The 20,255-nt window shown below is 41.7% G+C and overlaps 1 protein-coding gene across 1 annotated transcript in view; it reads right to left on the reverse strand.

Moving 5' to 3' along the window:
- TMEM132E (transmembrane protein 132E) overlaps positions 1 to 20,255 on the reverse strand; it is a 259,941-nt gene that overhangs the window by 39,004 nt on the left and 200,682 nt on the right. The window contains exons 2-3 of the mRNA XM_087927354.1: positions 2,551 to 3,457; positions 337 to 477 (exon numbers count right to left, since the gene is read on the reverse strand). Coding sequence (XP_087783480.1) covers positions 337 to 477; positions 2,551 to 3,457 — 1,048 coding nt within the window. The remainder of the gene's footprint in view (positions 1 to 336; positions 478 to 2,550; positions 3,458 to 20,255) is intronic.

Consider the following 20,255-nt stretch of genomic DNA (forward strand, 5'->3'; position numbering starts at 1 on the left):
TCTACTCAGACTTAGGGTGGGGCTTGCCCTAGTTTCCACAAATTTCAGAGAAAGTCCCAAGTCTTGAAGCATCAGCCTTGCCTTCATCTCAGGGGAAGTGCTAAATTTTACCCCTTCCCCAAATCAACAACTTCCTGACATATTGAACTTCCACTCACAGGAGCAGCTGGGGACTTCGATTCCCCAGCAGACTCCTTGAAATCCTTTTCATCCTGAATTACAAATATGCTTACATTTTTTTTGGGGGGGGGGAAAGGGGGGGCATATTTTCTAAGATCTTGCAACTCAGAAAATGGGTAAACAGAGCAGAATCTTAAAATCCAGAGACTTACTTACCTGGGTAAAATCCCACCAATCCATGCAACTTCGACAGTTGAAGTGGAGTGTTTGCTGCCTGTCTGAAATTCTGAATTCACGAGCCACTCGTGGTGACTGGATCTGGTTTTGAGGAGGTTCACCCCTTTTTTGGCCTTCACCCTGCCAAGCAACAAGAAAGAGAGAGCAACATCTTTTTCTCAAGGGCCCTCAAGTTAGGTCCCTCCATTCTCTCCCTCTGCATTTCCTTGAGCGTAACGCTCAACTGTATCACCTTATTAAATTGAAAAGAAAACCCCACTCGGAGAGGGTGGGTGGCTATACTTCTATAAAAGGTAAGGGCCATTGTTGTTACAGCACCTGAATTCTTGGAAAGAACTACCACCATCCCAGGATGGACCACAGGATGGCAATCTACAGGAAGTCCTCAACTTACAACCGTAATGGAGACTGCCCATCATGGTCATAATTTTTTTTTGGTCAATTGCTTACAAGATAATAGGTGTAAGTAAAAACATAGTTATGAATAGATGGATACATATAAAAAAAATTAAAAAATATATAAAAGAAACAATAGGACAGGGACGGTAGGCACATTGGTACCTACCAACTTTTTGATGATGATGATGATATTATTATTATTATTATTATTATTATTATTATTATTACCATAAATCGGGTCACTCATCTGACTGACTTTATCATTTATTGTAGTGATCATTAAGTGAATGCTATGATCATTAAGAGAACCAATGATTTGCTGGTATGGCCGAAAACCAGAAATAAATGGCAATTTCAGCAAAACTGTTGTAAAATGTGGCCACGTGACTGTGGGATGCTGCAGATGGACATAAATGCAAGCTGGTTGCTGAGTGCCTGCCATGTAGTCATGTGATCACGGGAGTTGGGGGCGGCCAACAGAACTTCAGAACCAGGTTATAAGCTAAACCACTGGCCTTAAGTCGAGGATTATCTGTACATGCCTTTGCTGTCCTCAAGTGGTCATCTGGATTTCTGCAACCCCATATCTGGCACCCAATTATTGAAACACCCTCCTACTTCTTATGCATCAGATTTGGATTTTTCAGGATTGGAAAGAGATATAATCACAGCATCATTTAGGATGCTCATGTCCACTGTTAAGTTCACAGCTTATAGTGCCTTATAGTTTATTTGTTTAGAATTTTTAACATTTGTAACAAACTTCTGCAGGCTTTATTTGATGGGGAAACAGGGGTATATATAAAATAACCCATGAATCAAACAAAAACAAAGACCCTAACCACATTTGAGTATCCTGATGGGGAAAACTTGAAGATAAGTTCTTGCCAAAAGTCCAACGCTGTCACAGGAGTAAACATGAATAAATAATATAATCTATCTTCATCTACTTATGAATTTCTGTGTTTAGAATATGAATTGTTTTTGTTGTTTTTGGCCTACACTGTCTTCCATGTTGGGCTAAGCGAATCCCTAAATGTCACAGAAACTATATTAGGTACTGAAGAAAGTTGACTTATTTAACAAAAGTAACAAAAGACAAAGAGTAGGATTTGCACAGCACAGCTGTAAAGTACTTTTTGGCACTTTTCTCCTCCCACCTGCTATCTAAAACCCCCAGGCTCCAGATTGTTCATTTTTGGTCTACAAGATAGTGATTGCTGTGGACTTTGTTAGAAGTCAGCATATAAGAACCTTCCGCACCTTTCCATGATGCTCCTGTGAGAGGTTGCAAGGAGACTCAGAAAGGAAAGGCAGAAACTTGACATAAACAAGCAACAGATGGGAAACGGCTTTGATAGTAATTTATAAACAACAGCTTGCAAAAAGCACAGGAAAAACAGATTCAAATACTCAAAAGAGATTCTGCTTTAATGAATTCACTAATAAAAGAAGGCTGGAGCTTCCTACGGCAGTTTTCCAACATTTCAAAATGAGGGGTCCTTGGCACTGTCTGAGCCTGGTTGCTTTCTTGCAGGCATTTCCTTACCAAACTAAGTAATCTCATCAGTGCTAGCACCTGAGAGAGCACCAAGGACTCCTTATTTCAACCCTATAGCTATAGATATTCTCTTCTAACGATTCCAAAATGAATTGTTTCACTAAAACTCCTTACTAAAGCCTAGGTGATCTGGTTTCTGTGTTCAGGGCTTGATGCCACCGTGCCAACAGCGATGGAGAGCTGTGCTTGTTCTGGACCCTTTAACAACCCCAGCCCCTGCAGGCAGTGCTTACCTAAGCATGAAGTGCTCAACTGTTGAGTTGCCCATCAGGTACAGAGTGACACTGAGCACCTCGCCTGGTTTGAGGGGTTTCTCGGGTAACCGGATGAAGATGCTGTCATCCAGACGCTGCTCCTGCAAGGGCTGGGTGGCTGGTGGCTGAACCAGCCTCAAGCTGCCAATGCGCAGGAGAGGGTGCTGGGTGGGACCTTCGATCCGTGCCCCGGCTCCGCCTCTCCGTCCCATTGGCTCGCTCCCACACTCCCCCGTGGCATCGGGGGTGTGAAGGGTGTAATAGAGTTCTGCTTGCTGTAAATCTCCAGCTGGTTCAATGTCCTCCATCACTTTCCTCCGCCCCAGGGGGACGGCAGCGGGTCCAAACCAAGCTTGAGGCAGCTCAGCTTGGGCTAGGCAGGTGGCCAGGCTGCCCCGGAGGCGGCAAGAGGCCCGGACCTCATGGGCCTCACGAAAGGCATGGAGTCGCACACAGGGCAGCCGCTCGGTCACGTCAAAATCATCCCAGTCACGTCCGGCCACATAGAATAACACCTGGGCTGTGGGCTGGTTGGCTGGCACCCGTGTGCCAACGATGAAGGCCCGTACTTTCCAGTTCACTGTCAGGCGTTCTGGTATCTCCAGAGTGCTTGAGGGCTGCAGCAGCTCCTTGGGTAGCACCAGCCCTGAGTTGAATGGTCCCAAAGAGATGTTAAGCACAGGTAGTTTCTTGGTTTGGAACACAACAAAAGGCTCCGACCGGGTCAAGCCAAGGGTATTGCTTCCTCTTGGTACCGACCGCGTCTCTCTCAGGAAGAATGCCAAGCGGGTGTTGGAAAGATTGTAATTGACCGGAAGAACAGCAGCGACAAGAGGCTGGGAGGCCTCTGGAGCTTCTGAGCTTGTAGGGGGGACTTTGGCCTGAGCTGGAGAACAAGAGATAAAAAAGTAACATGAAGACGTTGTGTTAGTATTGATCATCTTTTATATGCTCCCTATCCTCAAGAAAGAGGGTGGGAAATATGGCCCCTTTATAACTTGTGGACTTCAACTCCCAGAATTCCTGAGCCAGCCATGCTTGCTCAGGAATTCTGGTTGTTGAAGTCCACAAGTCATAAAGGGGTCATAGTTCCCCACTTCTGTCCTACAAAGCGCCATAACAAGTAAATCGAATCCTGGAATCCTGGAATCATTTCGATCCTTTCCATCAATTGAAGAATTTCCTCCAGGCCTTAAGTGATACTTAACAGTAAGTTACTGTATGATCTGATGCAATGTTTGTGTTATACCCTACAAGCTTCATGTGTTAAAACAGGACAGCGTTTCTCAACCTTGGCAAATTTAAAATGTGTGGACTTCAACTCCCCAAATTCCACAGTCAGCAAGCTGGGAATTAAAGTCCACCCATCTTAAAGTTGCCAGTTGAAAGAATATTAAATGTTACATCTTTTTAAAAAAAAAAAGAAGAAGAGAGGAACGGGAATTTATTTAGATTTAAATAAGTTGTCTTAAGAGCTTATTGTTCTTAAGCCATTGTTGTCTTAAGCCATTGTTGTCTTAAGAAAAACAACAAATTCTGTTCTTAAGACATAGCTGTATTAAGAAAAATCAGAGAATAAGCGGGTGCTCACTTTCTTGGGCTCTTTGAATAAGAGTCCAAGGAAGTGAGCACCCACTATATTCTGATTTATCTTAAGACAATAATGCTGTAGGATAGGCTGAGAGACAGAGTCTGGCCCAAAGTCATCCAATAAACTCCCTTGAGCGAAGCAGAACAAACATCAAATTTCTTCAGTCCAAATCCAATACCCTAACTTTATCCAACAATGCTCTTCCTTCTACAAGAAAATGCTAATCCGTTTACTTTTACCTTCATACTGTTAACCTTTCATTACAACACCCTCTGATTAAAGTAGCACTCATCAAGTATCTTACAACCACAAGTCCCAAATTTCCCAGACCAGTTTGGAAATTCTGAACAACGAAACTCATTTTCTGTACACAGATAATTCTCAATTTTATGGTTCAATTGAAAGAAGGAATATCTGTTACACCTAAATGTGCATTGAACCCAATTTGACAGAACTTCATTTGCATCCATTCATATCAATAGCATACAGTTTAATTACATGATTTACTTGAGTTTATACAAAGTGAACTATGTAATGATGCAAATAATGTAAATTAATAGTACTGACGTAAATAATACCAATTGCTCAGAGTGTTTTGGAAACAGTTGGCCTTGTCTGTTATTTGAGAATGAATGCCAACTATTTTGACCTTGAAGTCTACTTCAGGGGCAGACACCCACAATTAATCTTCCCTATGTTTCCTACTTGTCATATTGGGGCTGACAGATGGGGCATGCTCTGGGTCCCATTAGGTAAACAGTGTTGGCTGGTAAGGCCAAGAAGGAGTCTCTTCTGCCACGGCACCGATCCTATGGAACATCATTTTGTCTGAAATTAGAATGGCCAGAATCCTGTTGGCCTTTCATATGCCTTGAAACGTCGTGCCTGGGCCTGGAGCCCCAAAGGTAGAATAGAATAAAATAACCGTTGGAAGGGACCTTATAGGTCTTCTAGTCCAACCCCCTGCCTAGGCAGGAAACCCTACACCACTTCAGACAAAGGGTTATCCAACATCCTCTTAAAAATTTCCAGTGTTGGAGCATTCACAATCTCTGGAGGCAAGTTGTTCCACTGGTTAATTGTTCTAACTGTGAGGAATTTTCTCCTTAGTTCTAAATAGACTCCCTTTTTTTTGTTGAAGCCCCTGAGATATTGGAACACAGCTATCATGTCACCCCTAGTCCTTTTCATTAGACTATGGTATGTTGGAACCGGTCTCTTGGCCTTGCTAATGGTGGTTTTTACGATGCTTGGCTGCTATGTGTTTTCCTTTCACATGTATTTTATTTATTTTATTGTGAGCCCTCTCCAGTCACATATTTAAGATGGGTGGCTGAATACAGTAGTCCTCGACTTACAACTAGTCATTTAGTGAATGTTCAAAGTAAGGACACACCCCAAAATGGGATATGACGTCTGCCCGTCCGTCACATCATCGCATTTTAGGCACTTGGCAAATATACGGCCGTTTGCAACGTCCTGTTTTTGCTGGAAACTGGCATTTACTTGTGGTTTCCAGCAAAAGCCCTCTCACAGCGAACAATGCATTTGCTTAATAACCACTGCAAAAAAGTAATAAAATCAGGTCTCTTCACATGGTGTTTCACTTTACGACCATCATGACATGATCAAAATTGTGGGTTCAATTAGTCAAGGACTACCTGTAGATCAAATAAACAAACTAACTAACTAACAGCTAGGGTGAGTAATGTTGAAATAAAACAGATTTAACCTGTGTATGGAACTGTAGTAAGGTGATACAGTACATACTCCTGAGGAGAAGATCAGGCTATTGCACAATATAGGGAGTTACTACACATCCTATATATCTCATACAGAGGAAAGGCATTCAGAAGCTGTTATCCAGAGGACTGGACTAAATGGACAGATTCAATTTAACGTAAGTGTTCCCCAATCATGAATGCCCTCCAGAAGGGTGGAGTTCATCATACTGTTTGGGGCTGAGGCAGAGAGGAGAAATGATTTTCTTGTGTGTCCGTTCCCCCCACCCCCACCCCCATTAAAGGTTAAGTGTTGAGTCTTTTTAAAATTAGGAAAATTGGGTTTCAGGGGCTTACCCTACAATTTGGTAGGTTTCCCACTTCAGAAAATGGGGGAAGCCTGGTAGCTCAGCAGTTAAGAAGCTGGGATTGTCAACTAGAGAGAAGTCAGCCCAGGTTTGAGACCCGAGCTCCACACAAGGGAGTGAGCTCCTGCCCTGATCCCAGCTCTCTAACAGATTAACAGATAATCAGAGTTGGAAGGGACCTCATAGGTCATCTAGTCCAACCATCTGCCCAAGCGGGAGACCCTACACCATTTCTGACAGATGGCAGTCCAATCTCTTCTTGAAAGTCTCAAACCTCTTGCCAAACCTAGCAGCTCAAAATGCAAGTAAATAAATAGCTACCACTTCGGTGGGAAGGTAACAGCGCTCTGTGACATCATGTTGGCCTCATGACCGCAGAAATGTCTTCAGACAGCACTGGCTCAATGGCCTGGAAATGGAGATTAGCATCGCCTCTTATAGCAGAATAAAATCCGCAGGGACCCTTTACTCACTTCAGAATGTCAGACAACTTCATCATTGATTTTGGACAACTGGGATCAAACGGGGCTTCAAGAAATCACAAAATGGAGGAACACGGGGGAGAACATGTACATCTGTCCCTGAGGTCCCTGGTTATCTATCCTCCAATGCAAAGGAGTCCTCCCGTTCCAAAGAATCTGGCCCGTGGCAACCCTATTCTAAACATTTTGCGCTACCTTATTATCAAAGCATTATTGGCCACATGGCCTCCTCCTCTCTATTCCAGGGGCCTCATTTTGATCACCAAGTGACTGTGCATTCATTGGAGGCTCAGATTATCTCTGGGGCTAGAAGAAGCCATGGAGAATGGTCCACTAACTGGCACCTTTCACCACTCAAGTGCTGGAAGCAGCTGCACAAGGGAGAACTTAGCTTGCCCTCCCTGAACTCCAACCTCAGAGGAAAAATTAGAGCTATTAATACGCAAACACCTTCATTAACCCTCCTAAATGCATGCAGATTGTGTCCTTCAATCAGCCGCTCTTGGTACAACAGAGATGGTGGCTGCATATTTATAGTTCCTAACAAAACATCTGTCAAGAGGAAACAAGTATTTGTGTTTGAACAGAACTCAAGCAATAGCACTTAGACTTACAGCACTTAGACTACCCCTGAATCCAATACTGGCAACTGAAGGATTCTAGTCTGCAGATAGGAACACAAAATATTTTGGTACTAGAAGCCAACATCTTTTTAAAAAAGGTTTTCCATGCTGGAATTTTTAATGACAGATGGAGAATCTGCAAACTATTCAGATAGTGTTACATTTCAACTCCTATCAGCATAGCCACACAGTCACACTGTGGCTTTGATCAGAGCCACTTTAAGAGTTAATCTGAGAGACAATTTGGTCTAGTGGTTAAGGCACCAGGCTAGAATCAAGGAGATCATGAGTTCTAGTCCCATCTTTGGCATGAAAGCCAACAGAGTAGAGTGACTTTGGGCCAATCACTCTCTCTCAGCCCAACACACCTTACAGAGTTGTTCTTGAGAGGAAACTAAGAGGAGGAAAAAGTTCTGTTTTGTTCACTGCCTTGAGTTACTTATAAAGTAACAAAAGCGGGATAAAAACCAGAGAAATAAATAAGTGCAACTTGACCTGAAGGGCCACTTTTGAGTAGTAAAACCTACATTGCCAGAAGGCTAGTCTAGAACAAGATAGGTGACACCAGGGATGAAAACAGCAATAGCACTTAGACTTATATACTGCTTCACAGTGTTTTACAGCCCTCTCTAAGCCATTTACAGAGTCAGCTTATTGCCCCCAACAGCCTGGGTCCTCATTTTACCGACCTTGGAAGGATGGAAGTCTTAGTCAATGGTGAGCTTGTCAGGATCAAACTCCTGGAAGTGGGCAGAGTTAGCTTGCAATACTGCATTCTACACACTGTGCCACCACAGCCCATGAAGTCAATTTTACCCACAAACGCACTTTTTTTTAAAAAAAGGTAACTGAATAACATTAATTGGTTTGGTTTCAATGTATCCAAGCATTTTCTCTTCTTTTCAGATTCCACAGGAGAGCAATTTCTGGAGAAACTTTATGTATTCATTTTGTGATTTAATTTTCATCCACTTTCTCTGTGCAGCTAAACTAACCCAGCATATTCAGTTTGTACTTGTTTATGTACTTTTGTATTCAATCCATACTCTTGACCTTATTTCTTCTAGCTTTAGTGCAGCCACTTTGTTAAGCATTCCATTCCAAAAGCATTCAATATACTGTTGTGCTCTTCCTGCCACACCCAATGCTCGCTCCCCTATAAAAAAGTGGACGGAAGAATCGTATTATACCCAGAATGTTCATTCCTTTTCACGGATATTCATTACTTGTCACCAATAACAACCGAAGGAGTACTTTTCCAAGAATATTTGCATTTTTTACCATTTCTCCATACATTTTCTCATCTTTCGTAAACATTCCATTAAGGAACACAAATCCATCCACTGGCTCTATTTTTCGTTCTTTTTTGTATAAGGTATAAATAATCAGTCCATTTTCCATGTCAAACTATTTTAGTCCTTGACACATTAATGTTCAAATCCGTACTCCCTGTTGCCATCATGCAATCTAACATTCCCTCCAAATGATTTGGGTTTCCTGCCAGCAACACAGCAGCATCTGCATAGGAAAGTACAAATACATTCTCATTTCCAACCAATGCACCTCCAATATCACTGCCAGCACTTCTTCTACATTAAACAACCAAGGGGATATTACACATATTTGCTTTACTTCCAGATCATTGTGGAACCATTTACTAAAGCATTTGATTTATTCTTGTATGTTTTCCTTCCTTCATATACATCTCTTACAGCTTTCAATAACTAACCTTCAACTTTTCATATTATTGCTTGACTTCAACAAATGTACGATAAACTTTCTTTCCCATGGCCATGAACTTCTCAATGGCATGCTGAAGGGCAAAAAAATCTCTACAATAAACCCACTCCTTGGCACAAAACCACACTGTACTTGCAAGTCCTGCTCATTATCACCTCTTGTATATACCTTTTCAATCAGAATTCTCTCGAATGAGGGGGCTGGACTAGAAGACCTCCAAAGTCCCTTCCACCTCTATAATTCTGTTATTCTACTTTGGAATACTATATTTCCCTATAGTGTTTACATTTACTCTTGCTAGTTTAGATTTTAGGCAGAGGATAAATAATCTTATTCTCTTATTGTCAGGCACTGATGCAATCTTTAGGCATTTATTTATTATACAGATTTATATGGCCAACCAGCTCACACACAGGTGACTCTGGGCAGCTTACAACATTAAAAATCCACAACATTAAAAACCCATGGAATCCTACCCCTCTTTGCCCAGGGCAAAAACAACACAATCAAATCAAACACCCGATCATCCCCCATCTCCATTCATGATCCTCAGGCCCATTGACAAAACCATGACTTCGTGGCCTTTCAGAAAAGCAACAGGGTGGGGGCCAATCGTATCTCGGGGAGAATGATGTTCCATAGAGAAGGGACTACCATCAAGAAGGCCCTTTTCATGGTCCCACCAAATGAACATCCTAGATAGGACCCACAAAATATCGTGCCTTCCCATTGTGATGGACTGAATAATAGGGCAGAGGTGATCCTTCAAATAGCCATGTGATGTATTAAGTAAGTTAAACAACCATTCTATAAGCAAACTATATCCACATTTTACAACGTCTATCTTGACAGCTTTACCATTTACACACTTTCTGAGAGTATTTATCACTTCATCCACTTTCTCTTCAATGCTAATATTAACAGCATTCATTGTTTGGTTTAGTGCTTAAGGGTGCTGGACTAAAAACAGGAGATCGTAAGTTGTAGTCCTCACTTAGATATGGAAGTCAGCAGGGTAATCTGGGACCAAACAGTCTTTATCAGTCCACCCCATTTCACAGGACTGATATGGAAAGAGAAAATATTATGTGTCATGTCCCAGCATATAACTTTCATATACTATTATTGCTCTCTAGACCCATAGAGTAGCTGGAGGGACAAATATGCCCAACATATGATCTTCATATACTGTTGTTGCGCTCTAGCCATCTGTGGCACATGGTTATCCAAGGACAAACCCACATCTCACACATAGAGCATCGCTGGTGAGATTTAACTTATTGTTATGTTCAGCAGTAACTTAATGCTGTCTATCTTGTATTTGGTTCTCATTGTATGTATCCCTATTTTCCCCAGTTTCACCAAATCCTGATCTTTCAATAAAGCATTTAGATCTATGCACATGGTCTGTTTTATTGAAGGATAGGTAGGTTTAATTGCATGTCGAGCTGCTTACGGACTAACATGTAGTGAGGACAGAACATTATGCTACCTTGAGTGGCAAAAAAATAAAATTGAGAGGATAGAACTTAGCAAAAGCACTTAGATTTATATAACCACTTCATAGTGCTTTACAGCCCTCTCTAAGTGGTTTACAGAGTCCGCCTACTGCCCCCAACAATCTGGCTTCTTATTTTACAGACCTCAGAAGAATGGAAGGCTGAGTCAACCTTGAGCCAGTCAGGATCGAACTCCTGGAAGTGGACAGAGTTAGCCTGCAATACTGCATTCTAACTACTATGCCATCATGGTTCTTATAGGATAACATAATGATAACCAAAGCTCAGTCTTTACCATGATTTCGATTTTATTTATTTATTTATTAAATTTATATGTCGCCCATCTCACTATCTAAAGCAATTCTTTGGACCTCAACTTCTCAGAAAATAAGGCAAATTGTGCCTGCCAGAGAGTTCAGTGGACTAAGCAGAATAACAGAATAACAGAGTTGGAAGGGACCTTGGAGGTCTTCTAGTCCAACCCTGTGCTCAACCAGGAAACCCTATACCATTTCTGATAAATGGTTGCCCAAGCTATTCTTAAAAACCCCCAAGTGGTGGATGCAGGAAGCAGAAGTAGTAGTCTTACTAGTAACGGGTCTCTTTGTATGACCCAACAAGTCAAAACCATGGTCATAATGATGTAATGGAACTCTGTTCATCTAAAAAAAAACATGCACTGCACATAAAAAACAGGGAGAGCTTTGATTGCACCACTGTGTTTTATCATCTTGACTTTTTTTTTAACTAGACCTTACTGATATCCCTGCTCACCAATTTACTTCTCCGAGGGTTCTGTAAGTGGGCGTGTAAAAGGCAACACTCATTTTTTGAGAGTGATTACTACATGCAGTAGCATCAAGGGCTTTCTATGGATTAATTATGTAAAAAAAGAAAACCTTTATATAACTAGATGCATTCAATATTTTTGGCACAGAATTTAGCACAGAGGACCCAACTAAATAATAGTCTTCTTTATCCTCCATATATTTTGTTCCTTCCAATTAAAACCATTCTCTATCAGTAGCAAGTCCCATAGTTTGTGGCAGATAGCAACATATGCTAATTAGTATTGTGAAAAAATGCTTTTTCTTTCTTTTTTAGTTTTATTGTTTGGTTTGGTTTGTGCTAAATGTTGGTTTCATACATTGACCTTGAATTCTAGCATTATGAGACAAGAAGGAATAATTCTTACTGCATTCACTTTGTTATGAAAACAGTTCTGCAGTCAAGGCTGTTCCTGTTATAAATTATATAGAATAATGGGAGATCGCATTTTATTATAAACCCTTTTAGAGGCAAAACAAAGAAGTGAAGGTACCTGACTCTTCAGACTAACACAACATAACTTCTGCCTTCACTTTTTGCTTACATTATGGTCTAATTTAAACCAAACAGATCAGGTAAATTCTGACTTCTCTACCATCATTTTTTAAATCACATGTTTATCCATTATCACAACTTTAAAATATTTTTAACATATGAAGCCTCTTTGTATGGATTCATACACAAAGATTTATGTGGGGAGAACAACTGGATGGCCAAATGTAGAAACGTTCAGATCAGAAGCAGCTGAGAGAAGAATAAAGATTTTCACAATTTTATGCCATTTTTACCCACGTGCTTTGTGATTGTTGGGTCATACCTAGTCCCCCTTGTTTATATAGCTTCCATCAAAGCTTCAGGAAAATAAATACAAGACTTGTGTCTCTAGAAACCCTCAATTAAATATGTCTCCATGGTCCTTAAATAGGAATATTTTCAATGTACCAAAATAAAACCATCTACAATACCACCATCTGTCAGAAGCTAATGCAACATACAGCTTCTGTAATTCTAAGCATTTAATTAGTCACTGCACATGCCAACATTTAGACAATCTTGACTGATCTTGAAAGAAACTAAGCAGACCTAGAACTAAAGGTGGATGGAACACCATCAGGAATAGGAAATTGAAGGAATTCTGGTTTGAGCTTCTTCGGCAACAGACCGAAATCTGCGATCGTGTGCAGTTTCAATCTGTGCTCACCGCTGGAGCGCCCTGAGCCAGCTGGTTTTGGGGCTAAGCCATCCCGTAGAGGTGGTGAAGAGGGGGGAGACTGCCAGCAGGGTCGAGGAGAGTAGCATCTCTCCTCCCCAGATGGCCTTACTCCCTTTCCCAAAGGCAGTTGCAGCGGTGGTCAGAAATGGCCACCTCAAAGAAGAACTCGACTGGAAAAGAATGTGCAGGAGGAAGATAAGAAGAGAAAGTTTTGGGTGACCGGGTCAAACTGGAAAAACAACAATACAAGGTACTCTGGAATTTGAATTATAAAGAACAACATTGTTCCCAAAGAAGACTTTGAAGCGGCGAATGAGAGAGGGAAGGGGAAGGATTTGGGTGTTTTTTTTCTTTTCTTCCCTATATTGACAACTAAGAGATTTAAGCAAGAAACTGGCAAAAATCCACTTTGACATTAACAGGTACTTAAGCTGAGAATAAAATGTCAAAGGGATAATAAAGATTTCTGGATTCTCAAAAACTTTTAAAAGAAGGAAAAAAACAAAAGGGTTGGATCTGGAAAAATAGAGGAGACCACCTGGAAGTGAAAGGAATTAACAGGGAAACTTTAACAAGATTCCTAAAAGATACATTTTAACTGAAATTTTGTAACAAGATAAGAGGACCCCAGGAAGAGAAAGTGGAAAAAAGAAGCAAGAAGAAACAGCTTTGGATTATTTGGATTACTTGGTGATTTGGGGACTTTGGGCTATTGGATTTAAAGGACTAAAATTAATGGGTGGTTGTTTAAAAGTTTTTAAAATGGTATCACTCTTGGAAGAATTGAGAATGGAACTTAAAAAACAGAAAGAAGATGCACAAGAAGGAAGAGGTTCTTTTGGCTTCGTATTTCAATTTTTAGAAATGGAGATCCTGAACTATGGGAAACAACAAGAAATGCCTGTAGAACAAAAACGGCAGGACAAAGAAGAAGCCATCTTCAATGACCAATTATTTCTATGTGGGGAAAAGAAAGGAAAGGGGGGGGAAAGAGTGAAAAATTTAAGATCTGAAAAAACAACTCAAAAAAGGCCCTCATCCTCAGACATCCCCCTTTCTCAGGGGTCTGCTTCCGAAAGGGGCTCACTGTCATGTATTGATCCTGATTCAATCTGTTCCATTTGATCAATTTGATACACTTCTTCCTCCTTCTCCTCTTCCTCCTCCTCCTCCGTTGGCCTTTGGAGGGGCACTTCCCCTTGTAACTGTACCTGGGTATAGTGTTGCTCTGACCTGGTCAACGACCTTAGCGATTGGGAATCATAATCAGAGGTTACAGGATGTTCCCTGGTCAGAACTGTGTGTTGAAGACCTGCTGCGATTCCCTGGCGGATTGCCAGCTCCATCCAGGCCTTCATTCTCTCTGGAACTTCCTCTGGAAGAATGCCGTCCTGTCAAAGACCAGCAGCCGTTGGAGCAAATGTAGCTTCAGGAGCCCTTTGCGTGGTCAGTGTTCCAGGTAACTGGGCTCTGGGGAGCCAAGCTGTGCCTGGATGAGAGGGAGAGATCTAGGGGAGGAGGAGGGTGGGAAGAGGTAGACGGACCTGGACTGGGGGGTGGAAAGTCCTGTGAGGCCCTGTGCACCTCCCGTGTGCATTTATCTATCTATTTTCTAATGCTTTATGGCGCCTGTTGGCATCCTTTTCTGAAGCTTTAGAATTCCCTTTAGTCTGCTTAGGTTTGTGCTGAGATTTAGCTTTGACCTTCAAGGTTGAGGTCTGAGAGCTACTACTGCCTGCCATTTCGATTGAAGGAATTACAGTATGCTCGTTATTCAATGCAATGCTGTGAAGGCGGTTGGCACGCCCAGGGGCCTGATCTAAGAAAAGACTGGTTGCCCTGATGATGTTTTATTCCCCCCCCCCCTTTTTTTAATATCTATCTATAGTAAATCGTATCCCAGTAATAATATTTTATTGATATTAAAATATTATACTGAATTATTATTTTTATTATTATTTAATGATAATCACTAATATATAGCTATATATATATGGATATCAAATAAATAGCACACAGCTAAAAATTACTGAAAATCCAAACAGCCAAACTGAGAACGCCTAAAGGCCCAAGTGATGGGTAGAGCCCTTCAACAGCTTCCCTGCACAGGCAGACACAGGCCTAGGTGCTCGCTATTGTGCTGCTGGGTTGATTGGGCTGTGAGGGTTAAGCCAACAATTTAAATGTACAGATAGCCTCGAATATAGTAAAAACAAGACGAGAGTGTAATGATCCCAAGGGTTCCTAAAAAGAAACCTCTGCCCAGGAAAGAAAGTACCTCACACAGCATGGAATGAAATACAGTCAGTGGGGCCACGAGGTCTTTGTAAAAAAAAAAAAAAGGCTTCCGGCCGTTAACCTTTTGGTGTGCTCCCCAGCAGCAAACTCCCGCCACGTGGAGGAGTAGCTTCTGAGGGCTTCTCCTATAAGGCTAAACGGCAGGGAAGGGTGGAAAAAACTAAGCGTTTAAATCTTCCACCCCCAGACAGCGTTCAGAGGGGGGAGGAGAGCTATACTCCTCTGTTGTGAGCAAAAACGCTCACGCCACTATTCAGGTGTAATAAATTCTGAGGCTATCTATCGGAATGGCAGGGGTAGAAAGAGCGGTTGTGGGGAGGGGGCGTGGAACAACGCCAAAGCCTCCCTCCACTTTGGGGCACGAATCAGCGCTTCCCTATAATGCAAGCGATCTCCGACTGCCAGATGTTAAAGAAACAACATCGGGAGACCGTAATGCAATTAGGAGGCTAAAGAGTCCTAAAGACAAACTGGTCCATTTTCAAACCTGATAATAAGAAACGAATTTTCCTGTTTCAGCCAAGGAAGAATCACAAGCACTGCCTATCCCTCAGGAGGCTGAGCCAAAACTGGGGAATGCTGGGGAGGAATTCTGAGGAGGAGGAGGAGGAGGAGGAGGAGCGTTCCAGAAATTAAACCCAGCCTAGACATGCATAGACTGAAGCACCTCCCACTACTACTGGATGCTCTGAACAGGTCATGGGAGAACATCCAAGAGCTAAAACATTTAAAACATTTCCCTCACATGTCCTGTCTGTTCAGTCTCCAAGATTCCTTGAATTTAATTGCAATGTCCAAAGGTATGTGGATCTTACCATTCTAATGAAATCTGCCTGATTGTGTTCTGTCAAGTGCCTGAAAAGGATTAAAACCAGGCACTTGTTTCATGTTTAAAAAAGCTGAGATGTAATGATTTTGGCAGTCATGTCAGATTTTTAAATTTCCATTTCCTCAGACCGCAGTGCCACAGAAGGCTAGATGATTACATTAAAAGACGTGCCATTTCATGCCTGGGAATTTGGTTATGCGAACTAGAAGAAAAAAAATCATTTTTAAATTCTAAGATTGATGTACTCCTTTTCATCCTTTCAAAAAGCTACTAAGGCCGAGAGGTGAACCAGAATTTGTAATCCGTTTATTTTATTTCTTTGTATAATTTAGAAGCTGCCTAATATAGATGATTCTGGGCAACTTACACTTTAAAAGCCAGAACAAATTAAGAATCAGATCACGGATATTGAGAAGAGGAAAACCAAACACAACAATAATCACCCCACAAGGGGTCAGCAGCAACACTATCCCAGGCCCTGAAAGCAGCAAATTTTTCAGAGACTTTTTAAACATAATTAAGGTGGGAACCATATGGATCTCTGCGGGAATACTCTTCTAGAGGAGGGCTGGTGTCCTCTTTATTATCATCACCATATTATTCACCAGTTAAAAGTAAATTGCTCGTATTCTAAGAGTCCCGTCTCTCTCTCTTTCTCTCTCTCAAGCTGATAATAGTCTATTTCCAAGGTTACTGATATGCACAAACACAAATACGGTATTCAAAGCTGACAGATTTACTACAGTTTTAGGCAGATAACCACAGACAGCGATGTGACTCAAATGCCTAATAAGAGAGCTTACCTGAAGTGAGATGAATACAGTCCAAGAAACAGTCATGTAGTCCAAATATGTCCCAAGAGTCACAGGATGCTAAATTGGGTAGTCAGAAGGTCCAACAGTCAAAAGTTACAAACAAGATGCAGGATCAAGATGCAAGAGAGCTAGAAAGTCAAACGCCATCTCCAATGAAGACTGCAAGCAAAGGAGTCAACTAAAATCTTTGTAGCCAACTGGCTGCAATTACAACATGCCTCACCCTTTGTTTAGTGAGAAGCCTCACAGAGGAACATTGTTCCATTCGCTTCTGGATTTGCCTAGACATGGAACAAGCTCAAACTGCCCAAGGAGCTGCTGATCCAGTTCTACAGAGGAATTACTGAGTCTGTCATCTGCACCTCTGTAACTGTCTGGTTTGGTTCTGCATCCCAACAAGACAGACACAGGCTTCAGAGAGTAATTAGGACTGCAGGAAAAACAATTACTACCAACCTGCCTTCAATCGAGGACCTGTATAATGCTCAAGTCAAAAAGAGGGCTGTGAAAATATCTACAGACCCCTCACATCCCGGACATAAACTGTTTCAACTCCTTCCCTTAGAACGACACTATAGAGCACTGCACACCAAAACAACAGGAACAGTTTTTTCCTGAAAGCCATCACTCTGCTAAAAAAATAATTCCCTCAACACTGTTCAACTATTACAAAGACTGCTCTACTATTACTATAATCTTCTCATCACTCCTTATCACCCATCCCCTCCCACTTGTGACTGTACGACTGTAACTTTGTCACTTATATCCTTATGATCTATATTGACTATTTCCTAGTATGATTTGATTGCTTATTGTACCCTATGACTATCATTAAGTGTTGTACCTTGTGATTCTTGACTCTTGACGAATGTATCTTTTCTTTTATGTACACTGAGAGCATTTCCACCAAGACAAATTCCTCGTGTGTCCAATCACACTTGGCCAATATTCTATTCTATTCTAACTAGGGAATTGTTCCTCATCATAGGAGATACCTGTGGCTGATCAGCTTCCAATGAATTCTGTATTTCTGGTTTCTGAGGTGGACCATCTTGAAGCATAGGCTCAACCTGGAGCAACATGGTCAGATTTCAGATCAGAATCAGACTCTGAATCATGGCTAAGCTAAGGGCTAAAGCTCTTCCTTTCTCAGGAATATTTGGGGTGGCAGGAGGTAAGTATTACGGGATCCATAACCAGAAGCTATACAGGTAGTCCTCAACTTACCACCACAATTGAATCCAAAATTTCTGTTGCTGAGTGAGACACCGGTTAAGTGGGTTTTGCCCATGTTATGACCTGTCTTGACACAGTTGTTAAATGGATCGCCGTATATGTTAAATTAGTAAATACGTCTGTTAAGTGAAACTAGCTTCCCTGTTGACTTTGCTTGTCAGAAGGTTGCAAAATGGGATCACGTGATCATGGGACACAGTCATAAATGTGAGTCAGTTGCCAAGAGCCTAAATTTTGATCACATGACCATGGGGGTGTTGTAATAGTCGTAAAGCAGTCATAAGTCATTTTTTTTTCAGTCCTGTTGTAACTTCAAATGGTCACTAAACAAATTGTTGTAAGTTAGAGGACTACCTGCTTCAAGACAGGAGGGAGACACGGTCCAAGGACATGATCAGGAGGATCAAGACCCCTACCATCTCCTGCCAATGCGTGCCCCTTCTATGGTTATTCTTCACAGCTGCTTTGTGAAGCGCACTTCAAGGGGATCACATGACTCTGGGACACAGCAATGGTCATAAATATGACTCAGTTGCCAAGCGTCCCAATTTTGATCATAACTGTGAAAAACGGTCATAAATCACATTTTTCAGTGCCTGTGATGATCCGGAGTGTAACACAAACGTAACAAAATCCAAAATGTAATTAAATGTAGTCTTCAAAAGAAAGCAATCCTTTAATGCCTCCAACTTGGCCCCACTGTACAATAATTCTCAGTTGGAGATAAAACTTATTCAAAAATAGTCTTCAAAAGAAAGCAATACAGTCTGAACTTAATGAGCAGATAGAGGTGAAATAAAAAACCAAAACAAACTACAATGAAGGAATTTCCAGAACGGACCAGGAAAAGTAATTACCAACTTCAAGGGAAGAACAAGGCACAGTCTGTTGGAAGGACGCCAACCAAGATAACTTCAGCCCAAAATAACACATGCTTTGCTTCTGGCAATGCTGTGTTGTAATCATCTCTCTTATATACTATTCTCCCCAGCTACAACTAATGAGAATGATCATGGCCGCTTCCTCTCTCGTAAGCCAAGTTGTTTCCTTCTCCGTTCCTCCCTGTGTGTCCTAGGATGAAGAGGGGATGGGCCTGGTTCTTCCTCTGACTGCCCAGCTGGCCTCTGCCCTTCCCCAGCCTCCTCCACAACCTCTGGAGCCACATCTTCACACCCTGTCGGCTGTTCCTCCTCTCCCTCAGAGTGACTCTAACAAGAGCATGACAGTGCCATTGTAACTTTGAACAGTCCCTAAATGAACTGTAGTAAGTTGAGGATTGCCTGTGACTTTTCAAAGACTAACTGACAAGCCGCTAATGGCTCTGCAAATTAGAGCTGCAGAAATGGTCCAGCATTCCTTTTTCTCTCCCTTGTTGTTCTCCCAGGCATTCTGGCCCAAAGCAGCCAAGCCAAGCCACTTGCAGTCTGACATGCCATCAACATCTGGAAAGGAAAGCAAATTGCATGCTTTTGCCTGGTGCTCACTGGAAGACGGTTCTGCGGCAGGAAGGGTGGTACATAACTGAAGCCAAATCCCCAAAGGGTTGTCTGTCTGCTAGCCAGCCCACAGATGAACAGAGAAGCTTCTAACAGCACATGCTTCTCTATGAAGGATGTTCACCAGGGGAAAGGAGAACTGAACACGTGGGAAAACTACCGACAACTGTGAAATCAAGCATTAACCGTGCGTGTCTACCTACATGGATGCCAACTGAGGGTAATTCTTCTACTCCATCAAAGTTTTATTTTTGGAACTATTCATATACTCACAGTTTGTTTACAAGTTCATTTAGGGACTGTTCGAAGTTACAACGGCACTGAAAAAAGTGACTTATGACCATTTTTCACACGACCGTTGCAATAGTCCCATGGCCCTGTGATCAGAATTCAGGCTTGGCAACTGGTTCATATTTATGATGGTTGCAATAAACTGGGGTCATATGATCATCATTTGCAGCCTTCTGACAAGCAATGTCAACAAGGAAGCCAGATTCATGTAATAACCCTGTTACTAACTTAACAACTGCAGTGATTCACTTAGCAACTGAAGCAAGAAAGTCGTAAAGTGGGGCAAAATTCATTCAACAACTGTTTCGCTTAGGAACAGAAATTTTGGGCTTAATTGTGGTCATAAGTAAAGTGTCAACTCATAAAATATTTCCATGGTCTTTTTAGAGTTGCCAACAAAAAGGGAGTGGGGGGAGCAGTGTGGCAGCTTGGAAATAGAAAGTGCATTCCATAAACAGTTTTCAAAGATAGTAACTACGTGACTGAAGTTTCTGCTGCACAAAATTCTAACTGGAGAACATGATTGATGACTCTTGGCTATGGATGTGTCTCATTGGAGAATATGAATTATGATACACAGATAACAGATAACAGATAACCAGAGTTGGAAGAGACCTTGTAGGTCATCTAGTCCAACCCCCTGCCCAAGCAGGA

The sequence above is a fragment of the Pseudonaja textilis genome, chromosome 1 (genome assembly GCF_049901715.1).
Source record: "Pseudonaja textilis isolate UNSWEBS1 chromosome 1, rPseTex1.2, whole genome shotgun sequence".
Taxonomy (NCBI): domain Eukaryota; kingdom Metazoa; phylum Chordata; class Lepidosauria; order Squamata; family Elapidae; genus Pseudonaja; species Pseudonaja textilis.